A 22,435-nucleotide genomic window follows, 5' to 3' on the forward strand; every position below is an offset into this window, starting at 1 on the left:
TTAATGTTTAATTTGTTGTTGGAATTTGAGCGGGTCGGTCGCGTCGGCTTGTCACGGACAAAAATGTTGACGCTTGTAAATTATTGCAAAGATAATACACACGCATCAAGCACTCGCCCCTTTAACTAGTTTTATGTACACATAGCAAGTTGGTTGTGCAAAAAGAAAAAAGGTACCAGATCGCTGATTTGTTTTGCGTCTGCGTCTCTGTCTCACATAAAGGGCAGGCAGAAAAATTCAAGCCAATAAAAGATACATACTAAAAGCCGAAGTGCGCGAAATTGTGCCTGCTTGTTTTTACGTGTGTATATGTGTGTGTGTGTTTATATTGTGTTGCAATAAACAAAGGATACTTGAATGTTATTGCTTTAAGAATTGTGTGAGCATTTTCGTTATTCAAACAATTTATCGCGGATCGCGCCATATTTGCATCGGAATGCGGCAGCAACAGGAACACGCATGCGTTTTCAAATATTTGTTACTGATGTCGCGACCGTGGAACAGTGTAATTTAACACACTGCGAAGTTGTCTAATCTCACTTGCTTCTTCTTGTGTATGTGGCCAACGGATCGCCGCCAACCGCACGCTGCAGTAGTATCTAAGTTCCACGCCAAAAAGCTTCGCCCTGAACTGTGTAAATAGCAAAGAGAAATAAGAAAGAGAGGCATAGAGCGACTGTCAAGCCACCAACATACATACATACATACATATGTACGTGGGTAAGTACGCCCTCCCCTGCCTACGGACTAGCTCGGCATCTTTGCATATCTCTAACAGCCCGCCCACAAGCCTGGTGTATTTGTAAGGCAAACTGAATTAACTCATAGATCGGCGGCATAAGAAGGTTCATTCTGCCACTTCCCCTCTCTCAAAGCCGCACATATTGCCGTATTCTGGCGCACTGTAACGCCTACTTGGATGCGTATTGGGAGCGGCACGTCTTTTGTTTTTCTCTACAGTTCTATGGGCAAGATTTGAACAAGTAAATAGTCAACGAAACCAAACACAGTTTCTACAAAAATTAATTTCCAAATCAGGCTCAAAACAGGCGGAAAAGGGTCAAACTTCAAATGACAATAACATCAATTTTGAGGCATTTATATGCGCCAATAAATTTTACATTGAAACACAACAATAACAGCAGGAGCAGCAGCAAAAACAAAGTAATAACAACAACAACAACAAAAGAGCAGAACAAGATGCACGACAACGGCTCAACAATAAGAGAGATCAAATAAAAAACTGCAGTCGCTGCCGACGCTGCTTTCGATGTTGTTGTTGTTGATGTTTTTATGTGCTGCAGCAGGTAAAACTGATTGAGCGGCCAACAACAAACAGTGCGGCATTTCGAAATGTAATGTGCAGCAGATCAATACGAAAATTCATGCAAGACAATCTGCAGTGAAAGAGAAAAAGAGAAGAGAGCGAGCCATGCAAGCCCAGGCTAGCAACCTGTTGCGTCGGCTGCTGCTGCGCTGCTGCTGCTGCTGTTAGAAATATGTTAAGTCAATTTCGTGTATCGATAAGGTGTAACTAATGCCAAAACTGCAGGCAACAGCAACAACAGTTATGCTAAGTTCGTTGCACGAGCTTTTTGTCAATGAAATCGCTGGCTGGCTGGCAAAAAAAAAAACTTTCTTTTTCTTGTGAGCTTATCACGCAGCATCGTTGAGTGCGTACACCGACTTCGCTGCCCCAGTCGCTGCTCTGCTCTCTTTTCTTAAGCGTGTCATTTTGTGTCTGTTTTTTTTTTTTTATATATATATAATTGGGCGGCCTTTTAGTTGAACGCGGCGGCAGCATATCAGATTCGTGGTTCATTAAGACAATATAGGTTTCCTCGTGTACCACTCCCAGTTACCGCTGTGTGGGAAGCTTGGAATGTATGAGTGAACGTGTTTCTGTGCCTGTGTGAGGTGTGTGTGTGTGTGTGTGTGTAGTTCTTGTCATGTTGGTCGCATCTTTGATTTCCTTTAACTGAACGTTCAACTTGTCGCAACAAGTGTCCCAGTTTATGGCCACGGCAAGCAACTAGAACAAGTTATTGTTTAACTTCCTGTCCAGCTATCGACACCGCCGCCACCACACATCGCAGCATACTTTTCCTTTGGACTTTTAGTTATTTTTCTTAGGCTGCCGTTGCGGCAACTGCCTCACCTTGCCCATTATCGTTGGCAACATTTTCCCACAAAATGCAGAAAATGTTGCTGCAAGCTTTTGCATTGGCCCGCCTTGAAAATGACAACGGCACATCAGACAAGAAGAAAGCAGTCTTGTGGTCGGTCTGCAGTAGCTGGCATCCCAAGCCTGCAGACATACATATGTGTGTAGCTAATGCAGGGTATATTTTAATACATAGAAATGTTTTTTATTTCCCACCGATTGTTCATATAATAGCTATATGATAGAATGGTCTGCTGATCAGAACTTAAGAACTCTATCCTTACTGAAACACAAATGTGTTGCTTTTTGGAATAACAAGCTTAACTTCCTGTACCGATGCGTCGGCATGCTTTAGTAACAAACACACTGCACAGCCATCCAATTTGACCTATTATAACTTGGCTATCAGACCACAAATGGCCACCTCCTAAGCATCAGGCTTCTGCTCTGCGGATGCTGCGCTGTTGATTCCATTGTACGGAGCAGGGAATGTTGCCATGTCCACGTAATTACTACTGTGCCGGCGCATTTAGGCGAACACTGTGGAAACTAAGATAAAATGTAACTGCACAGAACGCCAGTAAGTTTCTGTTACTTGGATATTTGGGCAGAAAATAATATCGCATGCACAAATTAACATTAACACTCTATTTGCCGTTAAAAACAAGTTTGTGCTGAGCTAAAATACTTAAAAAAAATAATGCCACAAAAAGTTGTGTTAGAAGACAAGAAAGCACGAAGAGAAAATATGTAGGAGTGCTCGACTTTGAAATGCCCTGTTCAGCGCAACAGAGGGCGGAAATAAAAAATGGAATACAAGTTGGAGGGAGAACATTAATAGCTCCTAAAGTCATTTGCTCTAATTAAGTTACTCGGACTATTGGACTTTTAAACCTGATGCTCGGTTCAAAAAGTGCGCATTGCATAAACGCGTTTTTCTTTTTTTACATATATTATTGACATCGTTTTCTGGATGAGTACAGGGTATTAGACAACCAAAACGACAGCATCAAAACAGTACATTTAGAAATTAGAAAGTACGTCGAACGGTGCGGTGTTAGTATAACTCGATTTGTGACTGTCATAAATGGCGGAAATTGTGGGTCTCAACGACGACGTCGCCACAGCCTCGGCTGAGTGGCTAAGACTTTCTTGCTTACTTTCCACTGCTGCCGCAGCTACTGCCACTTTTGCTGCCAACTGACTGACTCGGCCAGATTGCCAGAGTCTTTGGCTGTGGTTTTCTTGCCTATAATTTGTGCCATCAACATTTTGTTGTCGTTATCGTTAGAGCTCGGACTGCGACTGCAATGATGCGTGCTGCATCTAGTGAAGTTATTAGCCAGCCCTTTACAAGTACGTGGGGCCCCATTTTCGTCAGCGGTCAGAGGTTTATCAATTTCGCTTGCCTACCTTGTTTACGACTTACTCAATTCGCACCGATGATGAAAACCACGAACAGGTCCAACAATCTGCTTTCATTAATACGCTTAGGGCGACTTGATTTATAAACAAGCAGCATCCAACAAAGAGCAGTCAACTTTTGATCGTGGCACAGCTGTTGAAAGACGAGCCCAGCTACAGCTACAGAGATAAAATTCGCTCTTTCATTTTGAATCATCCATGGTTCAGTGGTTCCATGCTGCGTATTGGATTACCTGATGTCCACATATTGCAAATTTTTTTTCCTCATTTAAACGAACGGTTCTCGAATAAGTTTATTAATGTTGCTATATGTCAAGTAGAATTGAAAAGGGTTTATTATTGCCGATGTGTCAAAATATGGTGTTATAATCTGGTTGTAACCACATAATGGTGCCTTACAACATGTTCGATTGCTCTAATTATACTTTACAAGCAATCTCTTGCAAAAAAAAACCACCTGAGTGTTGTACACATTTACCAAAATGCATACCTCTTAATTGAAGAAGTGCACAATATAACTTTAGGGAAGGAAAGTTCAAGAGAGTACAAAGAGTACCCTAACATGTATGTATGTTAGAATATATGTACATACGACTTCTAAAGTCCTATTATGGCATTTAAAATCTTTCAATCCGGAAGTTTCTGTCGCACAAAAGCGACCGCATTATGGTCCAAATGAATCCAGAGCGTCGCATAAGCCGCTTTGTTGAAGAAAGGAAGTATAATTCCCCGGCACACAGACACACACGTGTGCAATCTTTATAGCTATTTTAATGATTTCCGCTTTAATGGCATTGCTTATTACGTTTTAATATTGGTAAAAAAGAAACGTAGCTAATCGACTATGCAATACCCTGCTCACAGGGCTCACATCCCGATTATTGGTCATTAAAGGTCAGCAACTAAATTTGTGGAAGAATTTTGGGATATATTCATTTAAGCGCTTGCACGAAATTATTAATACTGACGCGGATGCACACATATTTAAATTAATTTGAATTAAATAAAGATTAAGAAATGAAGTAAATCTTCATAAACATTTAATAGAAAATTAATTGGACTTTTGTATAAGGCATTGCCAGTGGCATTTATTGCGCATGCGTGACCTCGTACGTTGCTACTTACAGAAGGGTATATTGGTTATCTGTATTGGTATATTGGTTATCGCAATTGTGGAAAACGGTTATATGAAACTTTTTTGGTTCCCATTTCGATCGGTCTAAAAACCCATTCCAAGGCCATTTGTGTTTGACACTCCTTGTGGAAAAAGGGAGTTTAACCATTTTGTGGCCAGGTGCAACATATATCTAAACATAACTATGAAAATGCTAGAAGGTTTTATGAGCATTTTAAACATTTTGGAAATTCCTCCATAAACTTCAGAAAATTGGCAATTAATAATTGCAACTATGAGCCCCGTTTTCCCCCACTTTAAGACAAAACGCATGTGGGTTTATTTGAGTACAGTTTTACTCAAGCAAAAGTTAACTTTCTAGCCATAAATAGCACATTTAGTTTTAGGAATTGCCATATCAGACAGATGGTCTTGACTTAATTGTGATGAATTTGTAATTTAACGTATTTGCAACCGTTATATTCTCGACTCAATGAACACGAATCTTTGATCAAAACATGGCTGTTTCCAGTCCAGTTGACAGCTATGAGATTCTATGTTATTTATGTATCACTTATGCATAATTTGAATGTCTGTGCGAGACACTCCCCAATTTCATCATGTGATCTACAACCGCACAGTTCCAAATGCTGAATATTATTACAGAAAGCCAATCCCCCAGCAACTGCTGCGCAATATAAACAGCACATATATCCATATCCAAACGATGTTTATGGTTAATGGGAATCATTTGATTTCAACGATTGACAAAGTGAGGCCCAATCGAATAACTTCTGGATTTCATGCCAAAGTTGCCACATCACAATCTTATAAAAAATAATATACTTTTCTTAAAATATATATATTGATTGATAAAATAAATTCACTGATTTAATTACATGAAAAATAAAGAGCAAATTTAAAGCAACTGAAGTTGACATAAGCACTACCCTTTATTTTAGGGTGTGATATTTGGGATTAATACAAATGCCGCTGGAACGCTGAAAATTGAGCGTGCCTTTTATAAACATGATTTCATTTTTTATGTCAAACATTATAACGAAGAGAGATTTAACTAAATAGTATGTTCTGCCATCGTGGGTGGGCTTTTAGGCTTTAATGTTCTTATGGCTAGGTTCGTCGTCGTCAAAATTTTTATTAAGTTGAATGATAAGTTTTGTGATTTGGGTTACACTTGTTTTTATTAACATCAAGACTATCCTATTTAAACTGGTTCGACTGGTTCGCTTCTCGGCAGTTGTTGACCAAAATGGTGATTGATAAATTTAGCGGCTTTTCCAGTCACGGTGTCACGTGCAATTTAACCGTCTTATGGTCGCTCCTCCCTCGCACCAAATTTGATAAATGAGCTACTCGCTGAAATATGATTTGGCCTGCTAGTCTCTCTGTCGTTTCCTTTTGTTTGCTCCACAGAGTTCATTCATGAAAATTATGCTGACTGTCTTTTTTAGAGCTGACTGCGATGGCGACAGCAACATCGAATGCGATGGTATTATCGTTTGTCATTCAATACAAACGACGAAGGCGTTTTTCGAGCAACATTTGAAAAACGATATACACATGCACGTCCATCCACATATAAATGTACATATGTAGGTGCCTTTTAGCTATGGTATAGTACATATATCTCGTTTCTGGTGCGTGCAACGCAAATGCAATCAAGCGTATGGATTCGGAAAGCGTCGCATTCGGTCGTGCTTTTGTATGTCTGTGCAGGAATACGTGGGTGTTGCGTTTGTCTGTTTTGCTTGACATTGCTTTTTGTGCGAGTTTTCTTGTCACATTTTCATGCGTTTGCTTACGAGGCGAGCCCTCGTGCTGTGGGCGACTGTTTAAAGTCGCTATAGATCAGGGCTGACAAATAGTTATAAGTTTAAGAAACTTAAAACTCGGTTTATCTATGATAGTTAATTTAATTGGTAAAAACTAGAGATGACCGCCACCTGCAGCTAGTCTAACACCTACCTGAAACTATTAATACAATGAGATTAAAAGGAATATATACATCGCACGTATCTAATCAAATTTTAGATACAAATTGCAATATGAGGCGGAGATGAATTCTTTAAATCAACGCATATTTATGTATCGCAAGGTATAACAAATTATAAGAAAAAATGTAGCATGTTTTTTTGGGTGTCATGCCGGGCTTTTAATTAAAACCTCCTGGGCTTCTCTCTGAACGTATGTTTCGTGATTGGCAGGTTTTGTCAGGAAGGCGTTTTAAGTATTTCTCGAACTATATGCTCTAGACATTAAATTTGTTATGTAGGTTAATGCAACACAAACACACTGATTAGAAATATAATTAGAATTGTTATTAAGACAGCTCCGTACAGGGTGTTTGCTAGTCGGTCTAGCAAGTCCTTAAGATTATTTTTGAAATACTAAGATGCCTGCACACATGTAGGCTTAAAGACAAGCCGCGAGACCATTCAGCAAGCATTTGCACAATGGAGCTTAATACATACTTGTATAATAATCAAATAAAGTTGCCATCCCTGGTTGATCCTATTCGCACACTCTTGCAATTGCTTTTTCAAGTATTTCTGTTGCCTGTTGGCTGTCGTCGCCGTCGCCGTCGCCGTCTTGAGCTGAGCTTAAGCCTTGCCTTTCATTACATATTTCATCGTCTGTGCGCGCGGTCAGTTTTGAATTGTGTTGTTAAGTAAGTGTACTTAACCCACATGACTTGTGGTTTTCTCGTCGCCGTGACTTGTTTTTGTTGTTGCTGCTTGTCATCACTTCCAAAAAGCTGTCGGTCTTGCGGCCACGGACGTGTCCGCGAACGGTGCGTGTACTATAAAAGAGATTTCTTAACCTTGAGTACATTTTAAGCATATGTATGTACACTTTCATACATACGCATTTGTTTTTAGCTTTTTTAACTTATTTACCAACCAAATTTTTACTTGTATTTTTATACCCTTCAAGAGGGTATGGCAATTCTGTCATAAAATATGTTATGCAGCGAACGACCGACTTTTTCCAACAAGTCTTTCGATTGCTGACTATATTATATAGCTGATGTAGGGACCTTTTGCTTTTGATGTATCCTCAGCAAATTTGATTTTAATTAATTCTACTTTCGTTTTTAATTATTATGAAACTCTTTTTAATATCGGGCTATTGTATAATAGCTCTGTGCGAAGAATCCGTCGATAAAACAAGGTTTGTGTGGAACACTTTTTTAATTTCTTTCACAAGAATTCATAAGACTTAACAACGAGCTTCATAATTCTCCTCACTTTATCTGCAATAGGGTATCAAATCTCTGGTGTGCCGGAGATAGCAGTTTCTTCTTCTTCTTATTATTTATTTATTTTTTTTGTAGTATTAATTTGAAGTGTGTTCATGTGCGTGTGGGTAAATGTGTGCTTATATCTCTTGGCTTTAAGCTCATTTCCTTAATTAAACACTTGTTTGAAGCTTCGTTGAGCAAAGAAATAAAAAATGAAAAATCAAACCTTGGCAAAATATGCCGATTGTCATAATTTCCAGACAAAACATTAAATGAATTATGTACACTGAAAGAAAGAGTCAAATAGTTTGTACTTAAATCGTTCTTCAGCGGTAGATAAAGGAATATTTTCAGTTTTAATAGTATCAATATAAGCATTGAAATAAATCGAAAGTAATTTTTAATATATAATAAATGACAACAGTCTGCAGTAATCTGTTGCATCATATAGATTCAATTAGAATTATTTTAGTCGAAAAATAGGTTTTTTATCACAAGTTTACGAACTATCAGCAAGACGGTGAGGCAAATATAAACGTCTTGTTTTGTCTTGTCTTTTAAATACATATTTAGTTATTAATTAACACGTTAGTGGACTCTTCAACCTTTGGCACCTATGCATGCAAATTAGTCGCATGCATGCAATCAACAGTGATGCGAATCGTTTGGCAAGCGCTAAACAAGTGGGCATGTGATTGATAGCATTGGAAAGGTGAAAGCTTCGTTCGTTGTACTCGTTATTTGACTTAACATATTGTCTGACAGTTAACTGAAAACAAGAGAGAATGGCATCGAAAGTGCGGCTTATATTTGTTCAGCTATCCCTTTCACAGCTGACAAAATGTGTGTAGTGTGTCATTGTAGGGCAGTATATTCAATATACAAATCCACAAATGCTGCCATCTCCTTGTCGGCTAAATAACCGAAGACAGAGTTCCTCCGACAAACCGCAACAGCTGCGACAAGTGAAATCGCGCCCGCCTAAAAGTTGGCCGGCAAATGACAACAGGTGTGAAATGTAAAACGCCAGAGTCCCGCGTCATTGCCAGAACTTACAGCAACGTACATTCAGCGGACAAAGCAAACCGGCGTGGGGTAACGTTTTTAACCACTTCCTCTTAGCTGCTTTGTTGTGTATGCAAAATTGCAGTAAAGAGGCAAACAGCATCGTTGCCATTACGAAATAACTAAAGAATGCAGCGAACAGTCTGGAAGGCAAGGCCTGGCCAGGCAGACGACTGCCAAGTGGGCTGACTGACTGACCGTCTCTTTGTTATACTCGCCTCACAAAGTTAACAAAAGTATATTGGTTTTGTGCAATTTCTGTGCATCCGTTCGTCTCGTTAAACTGACGTGAAACATGTGTTATAACTACAACTGCCATAGTTTTAAGGCTAGACTGAAAAACTTGTACAGGTCGCCTACTGATTACCTCTTCGAAAGATAAATCTTAGAGTCGCCAAACTTGTTAATTAATTAGACTGTTAAACAGGGTATTACGCAGTTGCAACGTTCTTACTTGTAACTGGCTCGAAATAAGTCTGCTGTTGCTGTTTTGTTTGTATCGCCCCACGCAATGAGGGCCAGAGTCGGAGCATTCTGAAAGACAACTAACAAAAGACAAAGCAACAGTTGTAAATCATCGAATTACCTCAAAATAATAACAATCACTCTTTGACTCTCTTCACCCCTCGTTGCTGTTGTTGTCGTTGTTGCCTTGCTGGCTTTGCCGGAGCCGCAGACGAAAATAAAATTGCCAAAAGTAAAGAGCAAAAACAATGCGAGAAGCCAACTCAAATCATGAGGGGGGCGGCAGCGTCAGATTTATATACATACCTAGCACAGACTCGTGTATGTGTGTAATTACCTGAGTCACACACAGATACAGAATCCGCTGCGAACAGGCGACGAGCAACGAAGATTTGGCCATTTGCAAAATGAAGAAACCCTAAAAGAAAATAATATTAAAACAACAGCAAAAACTTCGTGTGTCAGTTACGCTTAATGAGCACAGATATTGCTCTCATTGTTGTTGCCGTAGATTTGTTGCTTTTGATTGCCTTCCCGTAGCTGAATCTGAGCCCAAGCCTGGGCTTGGGCACCTGGGGTCGATTTCAGCTCTACGTTCGGAAATGCCAATACATGGTGCGAACTTTACTCCCCCTCTTTCCCCCTTTACGTTTAGCATCAACCTATTTTTGTCAAACAAATAAAATAAAAGAGGAAATCTTTTGCTAAATACATATGTACATACATAGAATTACCCGGCTTTGCCCGCGCCAAGGTTTTTTCTTTAATTTTTAAATATTATTTGCCATCATTATCTGGGTTTTCTCGCAATAAACTTGTATTTATGAATGCAAAAATCAAATAGAGAAGTACACGATTAACCCTTAAAAACATTGTGTTCCGCCAGTTAGGCGAAAATTATAACTAGCTGTGCTTGTTCCTTAATGTTAGACATTTTCTTGAAAAATCCAAGGGCTTATTACACCTTAACCACTTACAAAGCGTTTACTCAGTTTTGTTTCTGCGCAAGCGATGTTCTAGTTGTAATAACATGCCAACAAGCAGAGTCTACAGCTACAAACACTCTTTTTACATTAGAGAGCTCGAATAGTTGTTGTGCAAGAGAAAGTGTTGAGCCGTAAAATCGTTGGAGCCGGTTTCCCATGCTTAGTGGGTAGAGTTACAGTCATACGTGTGGGAGGTATTTTTTTTTGTATTCTATTTTAAAAACAAACAAACGATTTTAGCTAAAATTTGTATGCAGTTGACTTGCTTTAAGTTATTTACAAGGGAGAGTAATCGGGGATATTATAAGCTTGTCATGAAATGTGAAGACATCTTCGACCCGATAAACTCTCAACACCCGAGTTAGTCAGTCAGTCAGTCAGGACAAGCTTTTTTATGTATACAATTATATATTTAATATACATTTCAAAGGGATATATAAAGAATAACAGTTAAGCTTGCCTGAGGGCAACTCCAGATAGCATCATCCATCAACCCGTGTATTAGTTTTCACTTTTAAAATCAAGTAAGAGATGCGTGTGATAGTCACGGCATAGCCAGGTGCAATCTGTCATCTGCTGCGGTGCTTTCGGTTTTCAAATCAGAAACGGAAACGACCATTTAGTCAACGACCACGCGTCGTTTAGTAATAGCAATAGTAACAATAGCAATAACAATGACAGTGACAGTGACATTTTCATCGGTAAGACTCATCCAAAATTACGACGCTTCGTTGCATTTAGCTGCACACACAGACAACGTTGTCTAGGAAATTGTTAGGCGACTCCCTTTGTTTATGTGGCATTGGGCATGTGTCATGGCTGCACTGTCGCGGAAAATGTGCATTTCACTTTCTATCTAGCGGTTGCCTAATGGCATTTTAATTATTGTAAACATCGAAATGACATGCGGCGTGCCGCTAAATATCGCAAAAAATACATTTCCTAATGCTCTGCTTGTTTTCGTTTATCTTTATTTAAAAAAATCATTTTCGTGTTTTTTAATGTTGTGCTTGTTTAATACCCTGTCCATCTGAAACAGACACTACAAGGGCTCGATACATACATACAAAGCTATGTATTAAAGTTATCCTAGTTTCATCCCTATTTATTTATTATTATTGACATTTGTTGTTTTATTTCGAATTACAATAGGGTATCTTCTAGTCGGATAATTAACTAGAACACTCTCTTGTTTGTTTATCGTTTTATTTGGCAGCAATTGCGCAACATGGCGTCGAGGGCTTAGACACTCAAAATAAATAAACAAACAAACACAAACAAGTGAAAAAGGAACCAACATAAAAATGTCTGGCAATCAACAGCAGCAGCAACAACAACAACAACAGCAGCAACTACAACAGAAACCACAACAGCAACATACATTAGTAGCAACAGGATCGTCGAGCACTTTAGGCAATAATTTGATAAAAATTAATAGCGTTGACAAAATTGTACACAAAACGACAGCCACAACAACGACAACAACAACAACGGCAGCAGCAACAGCAACAACAGCGGCAACGACAACAACGCCGCATGCAATTAGCAAGCAACAACAATTACAGCAATTTCAGCAAAGACGCTCATTGCTGCCAGCAGCAGCAGCAGCGCAGCAAAGCGTAACAGTAACGCCAGCAGCAGCAGCAGGGCAATCGCATCAGCTGCAAACTGTGGCAACAATACACCAGCAACACTCAACCCTGCAGCAGCAGCAACATACGCACGCAACAGCATCGCGTCTGCCCATACAACAACAGCAGCAGCAACAACAGCAGCAGCAACAACAGCAGCAGCAACAGATTGCTAGCAATTCCAAGGAGCTGGCAGCCCATTCACAGTTGCCATCCACGCGCCGCAGCTTCTACCAGCTGCAACAGCAGGCAACGCTCAAGGCTGCACATCTAAAGGCGCCCGCCCACTCTATACCCCCTCGCTACCAGCCACCCCCACAGCCGGGGTCAGGTGGCAGCATACTAAAACCGCATTTGGCACTTAAATATCCGCCAGATATACCACAGCTATCCAGTATATATATACCTGATTCGGTTAAGCAACACCAACAACAACGGCAGCAGCAACAGCAGCAGGCACGCTATCTGCACCAGCAGCAACAACAACAGTCCAGCAAGGCGCAACAGGATATGCTGAAGTTTGTGCGTAAGCAAGAACAGGAACATCCGTCGCCCAGTGCTTCGGTCACGTCCAGCGTGGCGACGGGCATACCAACATCCAATGGTGGACGATTAACAATCGAACAAAATCGACAATTACAGGTAATGTCAATGCAAATCTGTACATTATTTATTTACCTATCTATTCAAATTTTCAACAGTCCCTGGTAAATGAGCTCCGCGCGCTGAAAGAGCAAAATCAGCGTCTGCTGGATGACAATCAGGAACTACGCGATTTGTGTTGTTTTCTGGACGATGATCGCCAAAAGGGTCGCAAGCTGGCACGAGAATGGCAGCGCTTTGGGCGATATACGGCCAGTGTAATGCGTCAAGAGGTGGCAGCTTATCAGGTAAGTTAGGGTTTAAATAGAAGCTGGAGTAAACGACACACACATATCTAACCATTATTAATACTCGCATACTTTCTATCAGAACAAATTGCGGCAGCTGGATGACAAGCAACAGGAGTTAATCACCGACAATCTGGAACTGAAGGAGCTATGCTTGTATTTAGATGAAGAGCGTGCCCATGTGGCCGCCAATGCACTCTGTGCTGGCTGCGGTGCGGCCACGCGCAACGCGCTGCGCGATGATGGAGACGGCTCCAGTTCAAGCACCAACGCGGACGAGACAATCACAGCGCTGCGCAACTATGCGGAACAAAGGCAATTGCCGGTAAGTGGAAATACTATAAATACGAGATTTCGGTGTTTCAATCTAATGCTCGGCTAAATTCTGTGCAGGATTTGCGCAACGCCCACACGCTCAACGATCAGACGCTGCAATACGTGCGCTCGCTGGAGCGACGCATACAGCAGTTAGAAGAGGAACGCACTGCGCCCACGGCTAATCTGCAACAGCCGCAGGCTCAACCAGCAGCACCAGCCAAATCAGCGCCCTCACCACATACACACACTCAGCAGGACATAAGTCAGGCAGTTGCCGCGGCTGCGGCGGCCGCTGCCGCTTTGCCCGAGCCAATTTCTGGCCGACCAGAAGCTGTTGTTCGAGCCCTACAAGTCCTGGAGGTGAGGGAGCAACTGGAACGCGATCGCCTGGGCAATCTGACGGGCTGTGCGCTCGACCAGATGGACGATGGCGAGAAGGCGCTGGTGCGCGAGATGTGCAACGTGGTCTGGCGTAAGCTGGAAGGGAGTCCCCACGGTCCCACTGCCCTAGAGCCGTTATAGGCATTTACATTTTTAGACAACACATACAAAAAAAAACTTGGCTAACAAACTTACTAAACGCATTGTACAAAGTTCAAACTATGACTTAGGATTAAGCGCTTTATTTAAAAAAGAAATACTCAAAATAACTATTTTTTATAATCCTTGACTGTTATATTTTTTATTCGATGAATGCACTGCTCTTGTTATATATCAAGCCTATTTTAATATTAACCGAGTGCGCATCCAGTAGCTCTCTTAACTACTGTATGAGATGTCCTTGAAATAGAAGACAACAAACATTTCCATAATAAAATGATTTTTCTTTATTATTTGGACCAAAATGCAAAACATTTTATTCATATACTCTAAAATTAAAATGAAAAGATTGTATTGCTTTTTGCATGTCTGTCTGCTCGTATATTAGAAAATCCATATTTCTCAAAGATTTAGACATAAAAGTGCTTACGTTTATATTTATAAATAGAAAATTGTAGACCTTTACAGGCCACGCACCATGCAGATATTACTTGGACACTCGGTCAAAAATTTTGAAAAGCAGCGTGTAAATAAAATCCAGTTCGACTAGCCTAGTTGGGCCCTACCCTCAACAGAAATTGGAATATCGACGAACAAAGGGTAGCGAGAGTAACTGAGATTAATAGAATGCTCAACAAGCTCGACAGACGTGCATTCTCGACCACTGCAATAGAGTCACGTTTTCATTCGTACTGATTCTACAAGAGATTTCTTATTTTCTTCATTAATATATTGTACCCCGCGGGAAAAAGATGAGTTTGAGGCGAATCGAATGGTGCATATTCTCCTTAGCTCGTAGGGCTAAGCTCAATCACCAATCTATGTCAGTCAGTCAGGACAAACAGTTGTTATATAAAGAACTACTTATTATAGATCATTTTAAAATCCTGCTAAACAATTAAGGTTTCCCAAGTAATGTGGATATTCAGCATGTTGCCCTTCAAATATATCCAAATGTTCTAGTGACAAACCACAAGCCATAAAATAAATTGCATTTACACCGTTGTTTCCGCTGAACTTGTCAGCTTTCTATGCTTTGCTGGCTACTATTTAAAGACTTGTTTGTGGTTCGAGTTTCTGTTTTTGCTTCGAGCCGAGCGTAAGTTACTACAGAGCTGTTTAACCTGATTTTTTTTTGCCAGCTGGAAGCCCCCGTATTGCATTCATTCACAAAACTGACAATAGCAACTGCAACAAAGTCGCCATGATGCAGCACAAATGCAACCCAAAGCCAACCCACATATCAGCTAATTCACGTGTTGTCCAGTCACAGGTATATTCAGAACAAGTAAGCCAATTTGCTGTCATTAAAAATGCAAGCTTTGTATAAATATAGGGGGATGTGATCAACTTCAAACGGTTGTATGGGGTTGGGACCACAAGCTGTTCTGATCTATCCACAGCCATGTGAGTGAACTGTGAGTGAGCCTCATATGCGGAATGTTGGTTATTATTTATTAAACACGGATTCAATTAAATAATTTTATAAAATTGTTTGAATAGGATGTTTCCAAGTCAAGTGCTCCCAAAATGGACTTAATGCAAGTGCTGATAATTAACGACAAAACATTTAACAACGAACCACACACGAACCAACACTTCTACATTTATGAAAAGAGGGCTAATTACAAGCTTTATGTTGGAATCTTCTGTATACTGCGATTAATTTGATGATAGGCAAATGTCATCAAAGCACAAACACACCAAGAAATGGAGCACACCGCCGACTATAGCAAATAAATAAACGCAGATTAGAGCCACAGCATGACAACGCCAAGAGCAGCAACAACATAAATTCTGAGAGAGGAAAGCTGATCAGGGCAACCACGCATAGCATCGAAACCGCTTGGCCAGCTGGAGCTGGTCGCTGTAGCTAAAGTTGGCGACTGGCGACTGGCGCACACTTATCGTTGAACAACACGACGGAGCGCACGCGCAAAATCGAAACGCTGTAAAAGGAGCAAAACGGTCCAGAGCACAGAGAGTGGTCTTGCGGTAGTTGCAGATTGCATTGGCATTGGTCATGGAATGGGTAGTCATTAAAATTTCGCCTCTGTCGCCGCTAAGCAAGTGCAATAAAATTGTGAGCTTATTACGATGTGCGACCAAAAAGAAAGTTATTGTCGTTGGTGGCCCAGCCGGTTGTTGTAGTGCTGTTGGTGTTGAATCTTCTTGGAGCCTGCTGCTAGGTATTTGCATATTCACATTGTGGCTCAACTTTCAGCATTGCGAGGCAGCGCCAGCCTCAGTGCCAGTTGCTGCCACAAATGAGTCCGCCTGGCCACCCCTGCGTCAATATGATATCTGGAGCGCTGATCTAAAATCACCAGCATCTGACCAGCAACTGCAAACGGAGCTCGAGCTTATCGAGGATGACAATGAGATTGAGGATGATCCAGCAGCACATGAGCAGTTGCTACTGCAGGAAATGTACAGCATTGGCGGCGAATGGAGCAGCAATCAGACCAACAGCAGCAGTCGACGTTCCAAAGGTAAGTTGGTCTAGGTCAACACCAGGCGGGTGAAAGACTTCCACTAGATATTCCAAGTGTTTTTTGAAAATAAATAAAATATAATATACAATGATACATTTTGGCAAAAAAAATGCAATATGAAGTAATTTATCATAAGGTAAGGCTCTCTCTTAAGGCTAGAGTCATCGATTAGATTGAGATTGGACAAAATCTAAAACCTAGAAACAGTCTGATATAGCGTTACACTTTAATATTATTATTTCTCTTATTGCAGTAATACATCTATTTGCTGTGCCCGTAGATGGCGAGTGCCTATCGAATGATGGCCGTCGCTTGGGCAACTGCCTGAATGCGTACGAATGCCGTCAAAAGGGTGGAGAGGCCAAAGGCGAGTGTGCCATGGGTTTCGGCGTATGCTGTGTATTTGTGGCCACGTGTAATGGAACGATTAGCAATAATATTACGTATATTGTGTCGCCGGAGTTTCCCAGTTTTATGCCCAGCAACTTCACTGGTTGCCAGCTCAGTGTCAAGATGATGAGTGAAGACATAAGTCAGCTGCGTCTCGATCTATATCACTTCTCCCTGGGCCAACCCAATCGACGTACCGGCGTTTGCGATGGAGACGTCTTCAATATCAGCGGTGGTCCCGGTGGACCCTTTACGCTCTGTGGCCAAAACAGCGGACAGCATTGTGAGTCCTGATTGATGTCCTTGATTTGATGTTCAAACACGCTTTAATTTATGTAAAGGACAAAAGATTTCTATATTCATAGTAGTCTTGAAGAGTGTTTGAAAAATATTCTAAGCCCAGTGCCAAGAAGCGCGTGTAGCATTCCTGCTCTAAGAGATATATATCCCTTATACTTCCCTTAGCTTAGCACTGAAAAAAATTATTTTCCATATTTACTTTGGTACGATTTGATGTTAATGTAGATGGCATATACCAAAATTTGATGCCTCTAGTTCTTATAAGCTCCAAGTAAGGGTAAAATTTCAAGCCTCACCCTCTTGTAATTTCTGAGATAGACGCTGTCATGCATACGAAGAGACGGGCATATTAATATAAAATATGTATATGTAATGCCTTTTTAAATATTTATAGTATACTACGATGTGGGAGTTCGCGCGCTGCCGCGTCAGACAACGTTGTATGGAAGTCTTCGACCGCCAGCTGCTACAAACATGAGCACTTTCAACGGTTACAATGCTGTGGAACAGCTCATCGAGATCAGTATTAATCTGTCAACACGCTTTTTGCCCATTCGATTGTGGGAGATTCGGGTTGCACAGATACCCTTCAGTCAGCGCGCACCAGCGGGATGTTTGCAATACCACACCGGAGTCGAAGGCATTATGCAGACATTCAATTTCGCTGACAACGGAAGACACTTGGCCAATCAGCACTATCGCATCTGTATGCGCCAGGAGTCCGATATGTGTTCCATCGTATATCAGCCGTGCGATGAGCAATCTTTTCGCATTGGTGGAGGCGGTGGCTCAATTATGTCCGGCATGAACACTATGGCGAGCAGCAGCAGCAGCTCTTCCAATCCCTCGCAAACGGAGACGCCATCGACGGCAACCATAGCTGTTAATAGCACACCCTCAAATACCATGACAATGAGCAGTTTCATGCAAATCATCAACAATACGCTCAATCGCACCTCAACGCCGGGGCCCGCGCAGCCATTAACAAACAATGCCAGCACAGTGGCAACAACTACAGCAGCAGCAGCAGCAGCTGATGTCACATCTGCAGCCAGCAGTACGACAGCCATGATGACCACACCGATGCCTTCGCGTTCGAGTACTGTGCCTGCCATGAGTCCAAGCACTGCTGCAGATGCAACGCCTTCGTCTTCGTCTTCGCCCGCTAACGATGACTCCGAGGGTTCTGGTTGGAGCGAAGAAGATAACATTTTTGATCCGTCTGCAGCGACAACAGAGAGGCTAGGCGTCTCAAGGCGTCCCCGTCCAGTGGGTGGTGGGGGCGGTTCATCGGGTGGATTCGATCTGTTGGGTTTCCTGCGCAGCGCCTTTGATTTACGCCTGAGGCACCGTCGTCGTCGTCAAGCACGTCAATTCTTTAGCACATGCACAGATCGCATAACGATGCCGTGCATCATTGAGGATTTTATTGGCACGGGCCTCGGCCCCTTGCCGGGTTGTGAACCGGTGCACTGCGGCGCCCAGTTTTGTTCCTCGGGTGTCTGGCCATGTCGCATTGAGAGCACCGTCACACCTTTCTACATAGGAGTACATTTTGGAGATGGAAACGTCGAAGGCAAAGGAAGTGCAGAGGATAACATTGGCGCCTGTCTACGCTATTCCCAGGTGCAGTGCATCTAAGCAGCAATTCCACTTTGCCCAACTTTTATTTCGTTTTAGGAAATGCCTTTATTAACACATACATACATATATTTAAGTATTACAATTGCTAGCTGTATTTATATTACATTAAATTTGCTGTGGATGGATGCGAACGAGGCATTTTTGGCAGTCAAATTGGAAATCTTCCTCCGTATGGAATCTTTTTTAAAAAGAAATTAAACTATACCCTAGAAATATTCGGCAGCTACAGCATATACCCTGGGACAATGTTGCTGCGCATATATTCCATAAGCGGTTCTTGAACCCACCCGGTTAATCTGTTTGGAGACGTCGTTCCATATGTGAACTAAATACGAATCCTTTGTGCGTGCCAGCGTCTGCTTCTGTAAATTCGGATCAAAGAAATGTCGCCAATCCTCCCAAGGCACCGCATAAAATGCATTTTGGTCAAACACCTTGAAGCCCAGGCAGCGCTTTTCGTCCTCCATCATCAATGTGATATTTTTAGTGCGACAAACCCTTTGTATCACGCGTGTAATGACACCAGGTCCATTGTTGCCCCAGGCATCACCATCGAAATGCCGCTGAAAGTCGCGTAGACAATATTTGGCAAACTGATGCCCAAAGCCGTGAGGCGCCATGCTCATGACTCCACTGGCAACGTGAGAATCCGACTCGGCGCCTGCATAGTTGAGGGGCACATCCTCCATGCTGCGCAAGAGCACCACGTCCATGTCCAAATAGATGCCACCAAAGCGATAGAGGGTTATAAACCGGAGCAGATCAGATATATGATTTATCAGAAAACTAAGCCCAATGGAAACATATAATTAGTTACAAGGTAGGAACTAGTTACGTCTCACCTGGAGCCAAACAGTTCCCCATATTTTACCCAATCCTCTATAGGTGTACCGGTCACATAACGTCTAAGATTTAATTGACGAAGCTTCACATTTTCGTAGCTTAGAATTGCATCGATGATCGGCTGCTGGTGCTGGCTGCTGTTCTCGTGGTAACGATAGGTTGCACCAGCGAACAGGACAAACACCTCGAAAGTGGGATTATGCAACGCCGCTGACTCAATTGCGCAAGCCTGGCGCGCCGTCAGCTGTAACATGTTGTTCATCATCTCTGGTTTTGGCCTGACAATGCGCGTGGTCTCGAGAAAAAATATGGTGCGTCCGGGTTTTGGTTTAGGTTCCGTCAGCAGCACATCTTTGAGCGGTCTGGGAACATTTGTACTGTTGGATTGCAGCTGCGCCTGCTTCCATATGAAATATGTTATCTCCTTTTTCACGTCTCGTTGGAATGTGTAAGTAAGAATTATGCCGCTTACAAGCAGTCCAAAAAGCGCTAGAATTAATTTTCGTCGAATCTTTGCAAAAATCCTCAACGGAAAAAACGTCAAACGTAATGTCATGTTAATGCCGCGAGGTGTATGCAAATACTGAGAGTTAACCAAACACAAGCGTATCCAATTAATGAGTATTTGTGTTGGCACACTCTATCTAGACAAAATAATGAAATGGACCTTATGAAATTGCGATTAAATATGTTACGGTTACTGCAGCAGCAGTATTTTAAATGTAATAGTTATTATGAATCAACTTAATACCAGGGCGGCAAACCCCAAAACCTTTAAGTTTGGCTGGTGTAGGCTTAGCTTCCGGCTGAGTCTCCATTTTCCATTACACGTTTGAACCAAAATATCTTTGACAAAATATGGCTCCCAGAAAGATTCTGCTTATATTATAATAGAAAAACTATTTGGAATTCCTGTGCAAGCCCGGTTTGTTGTTGAGACGTTTTTCGCCCATGGATAATATCCTTTTTTCCAGTATTCGCATTCTTCTTTGATAGCTACCCAATAGATCTATTATTTTTATCATTTAATTCATCGCATTTTAGTATATCAAAACTTGTTTTAACAAAAAAAGTTTTATGCGAGATTTCTGTTACAAAAAATACCAGTAGAAATTACCATGCTAAATATGTGTATATAATTAACTAAGAAATGGTTGCATAGAAACAGAATATTTATGGATCAGCTTTTGTATTTCGCTGGAAAAAATCGCACTTTAATTGTTTACAAATTTCTCTTAAGCTGTTAAAAAAAAATCTCCCTACAAATATTTACCCGCTGCAGCATACGCCCGAGGACAATTTTTTTCTGCATACATGCCATAGGCAGTTCGCGAGCCGACTTTTATGTGAAATAATTTGGAGATCTGATTCCACACGTGCACTAAGTATGAGTCCTTGGTGCGTGCAAGCGTCTGCTGCAAATATTGCGGCTGAAAGAAGTGGCGCCAATTTCTATAGGAAACTGCATAAAACGCAGTATGATTGAACACATTGAAACCCTGACAACGTGTGCGATCCTCCAACAACAGTGAGATATTCGCGGTGCCGCATATCCTCTGTGCTACGCGTGTGATGACACCAGGTCCATTGTGACCCCAGGCATCACCATCGAATTGCTGTTGAAAATCAAGTAGACAAGATTCAGCAAACTTATGCCCAAAACCAGTTGGCGCCATGCTTAAGACCCCATTGGCAACGTGAGTAAAAGACTCGACACCGGCATAGTTCAGGGGCACATCCTCCATGCTACGCAATAGCACCACGTCCATGTCCAAATAGATGCCACCATAACGATAAAGGGTTATCAGCCGCAGTAGATCAGATACGTGATGAATCGGAAATCTAAACAACACGGATACATATAGTTTGTTACAAAGTAAGAGCTAGTTACGTCTCACCTGGAGCTAAACAGTTCCCCATATTTTACCCAATCCTCAATAGGTGTACCGGTCACATAACGTCTAAGATTTAATTGACGAAGCTGCACATTTTTATAGCTTAGAATTGCATCGATGATAGGCTGCTGGTGCTGGCTGCTGTTCTCGTGGTAACGATAGGTGGGACCAGCGAACAGGACAAACACCTCGAAATTGGGATTATGCAACGCCGCTGACTCAATTGCGCAAGCCTGACGCGCCGTCAGCTGTAACATGTTGTTTATCATCTCAGGTTTTGGCCTGACAGTGCGCGAAGTCTCGAGAAAAAATATAGTACGTCCGGGTTTTGGTTTAGGTTCCGTCAGCAACACATCTTTGAGCGGTCTGGGAACATTTTTACTAATGGACTGTAGCTTCGCTTGTTTCCATATGAAATATGTCGTCTCCTTTTCCACGTCTCGTTGGTATGTGTAGGTAAGGATTATGCCGCCTACAAGCAGTCCAAAAAGCGCTAGAACTAAGTTTAGTCGAACCTTTGGAAGAAACTTGTGAGGAAATAGCGTCAAACTTATTGCCATCTTGATGCTGCGAGATGTATGCAAATACTGAGAGTGTTAGCCAAGCAATATGCGTATCCAATTAATGTGTATTTGTTGCGCACCCTATAGCAAGACAAATGGCTTCTTGATATTGTGCTTACAAATGTAACGACTAATCGAAGATGTCTAAACTCTATAGATAGTATGAATTACAAGATATACAATAAAAATAAATTTTGATAAATAAATAGTGTTTGATCACTTTAAAGTTGGACTTAGGGAATTATTTTCGATTTTTGCATTATTCCTTGCATAACAAAACATTAAATACGCAACGTTTGTAATCCTCCAGCTACTGACTCAATTACGCAGACCTACCGCGCCGTCAATTTCAATACATTGTGCTTTTAAAGCTGGAACTCATTAAATAATAAAATAATGGTTTTGCACAAATGTGTATAAACAGAGTGAAGATTTTGCGCCCTGC

General features: G+C 41.5%; 4 protein-coding genes across 6 annotated transcripts; 2 read left to right on the forward strand and 2 right to left on the reverse strand.

Annotated features, from left to right (window-relative positions):
- The first annotated feature begins 3 nt into the window (after positions 1–3).
- On the forward strand, positions 4–13,990 carry Ccdc85 (coiled-coil domain-containing protein 85). Of its 2 annotated transcripts, none has more exons than XM_002052243.4 (5): positions 4–720; positions 11,698–12,754; positions 12,814–13,002; positions 13,085–13,327; positions 13,396–13,990. In XM_002052243.4, the coding sequence occupies exons 2-5, from the start codon at positions 11,786–11,788 to the stop codon at positions 13,840–13,842; spliced, it is 1,848 nt and encodes a 615-aa protein (XP_002052279.3). In that variant the 5' UTR covers positions 4–720; positions 11,698–11,785; the 3' UTR covers positions 13,843–13,990. The 2 variants fall into 2 exon arrangements, with proteins under 2 accessions (XP_002052279.3, XP_070065529.1); XM_070209428.1 differs by having other exon boundaries at positions 4–712.
- A 1,273-nt stretch (positions 13,991–15,263) lies between these two features.
- LOC6627859 (uncharacterized) lies at positions 15,264–18,725 on the forward strand. Its single transcript, XM_002052242.4, has 4 exons — positions 15,264–15,278; positions 15,364–16,352; positions 16,609–17,028; positions 17,440–18,725. The coding sequence occupies exons 2-4, from the start codon at positions 15,884–15,886 to the stop codon at positions 18,684–18,686; spliced, it is 2,136 nt and encodes a 711-aa protein (XP_002052278.3). The 5' UTR covers positions 15,264–15,278; positions 15,364–15,883; the 3' UTR covers positions 18,687–18,725.
- A 170-nt stretch (positions 18,726–18,895) lies between these two features.
- On the reverse strand, positions 18,896–20,110 carry LOC6627858 (lactosylceramide 4-alpha-galactosyltransferase). Of its 2 annotated transcripts, XM_032438460.2 has the most exons (3): positions 20,005–20,104; positions 19,532–19,929; positions 18,896–19,475 (listed from the first exon to the last, which is right to left on the reverse strand). In XM_032438460.2, exons 1-3 carry the CDS (start codon positions 20,086–20,088, stop codon positions 18,896–18,898), a joined length of 1,062 nt encoding a protein of 353 aa, XP_032294351.1. In that variant the 5' UTR covers positions 20,089–20,104. The 2 variants fall into 2 exon arrangements, with proteins under 2 accessions (XP_032294351.1, XP_002052277.1); XM_002052241.3 differs by having other exon boundaries at positions 19,532–20,110.
- A 594-nt stretch (positions 20,111–20,704) lies between these two features.
- Positions 20,705–22,015, reverse strand: LOC6627857 (lactosylceramide 4-alpha-galactosyltransferase). Its single transcript, XM_002052240.4, has 2 exons — positions 21,431–22,015; positions 20,705–21,374 (listed from the first exon to the last, which is right to left on the reverse strand). The coding sequence occupies exons 1-2, from the start codon at positions 21,985–21,987 to the stop codon at positions 20,792–20,794; spliced, it is 1,140 nt and encodes a 379-aa protein (XP_002052276.1). The 5' UTR covers positions 21,988–22,015; the 3' UTR covers positions 20,705–20,791.
- Between the last annotated feature and the right edge of the window lie 420 nt (positions 22,016–22,435).

The sequence above is a fragment of the Drosophila virilis genome, chromosome 4 (assembly GCF_030788295.1).
Source record: "Drosophila virilis strain 15010-1051.87 chromosome 4, Dvir_AGI_RSII-ME, whole genome shotgun sequence".
Lineage (NCBI taxonomy): Eukaryota > Metazoa > Arthropoda > Insecta > Diptera > Drosophilidae > Drosophila > Drosophila virilis.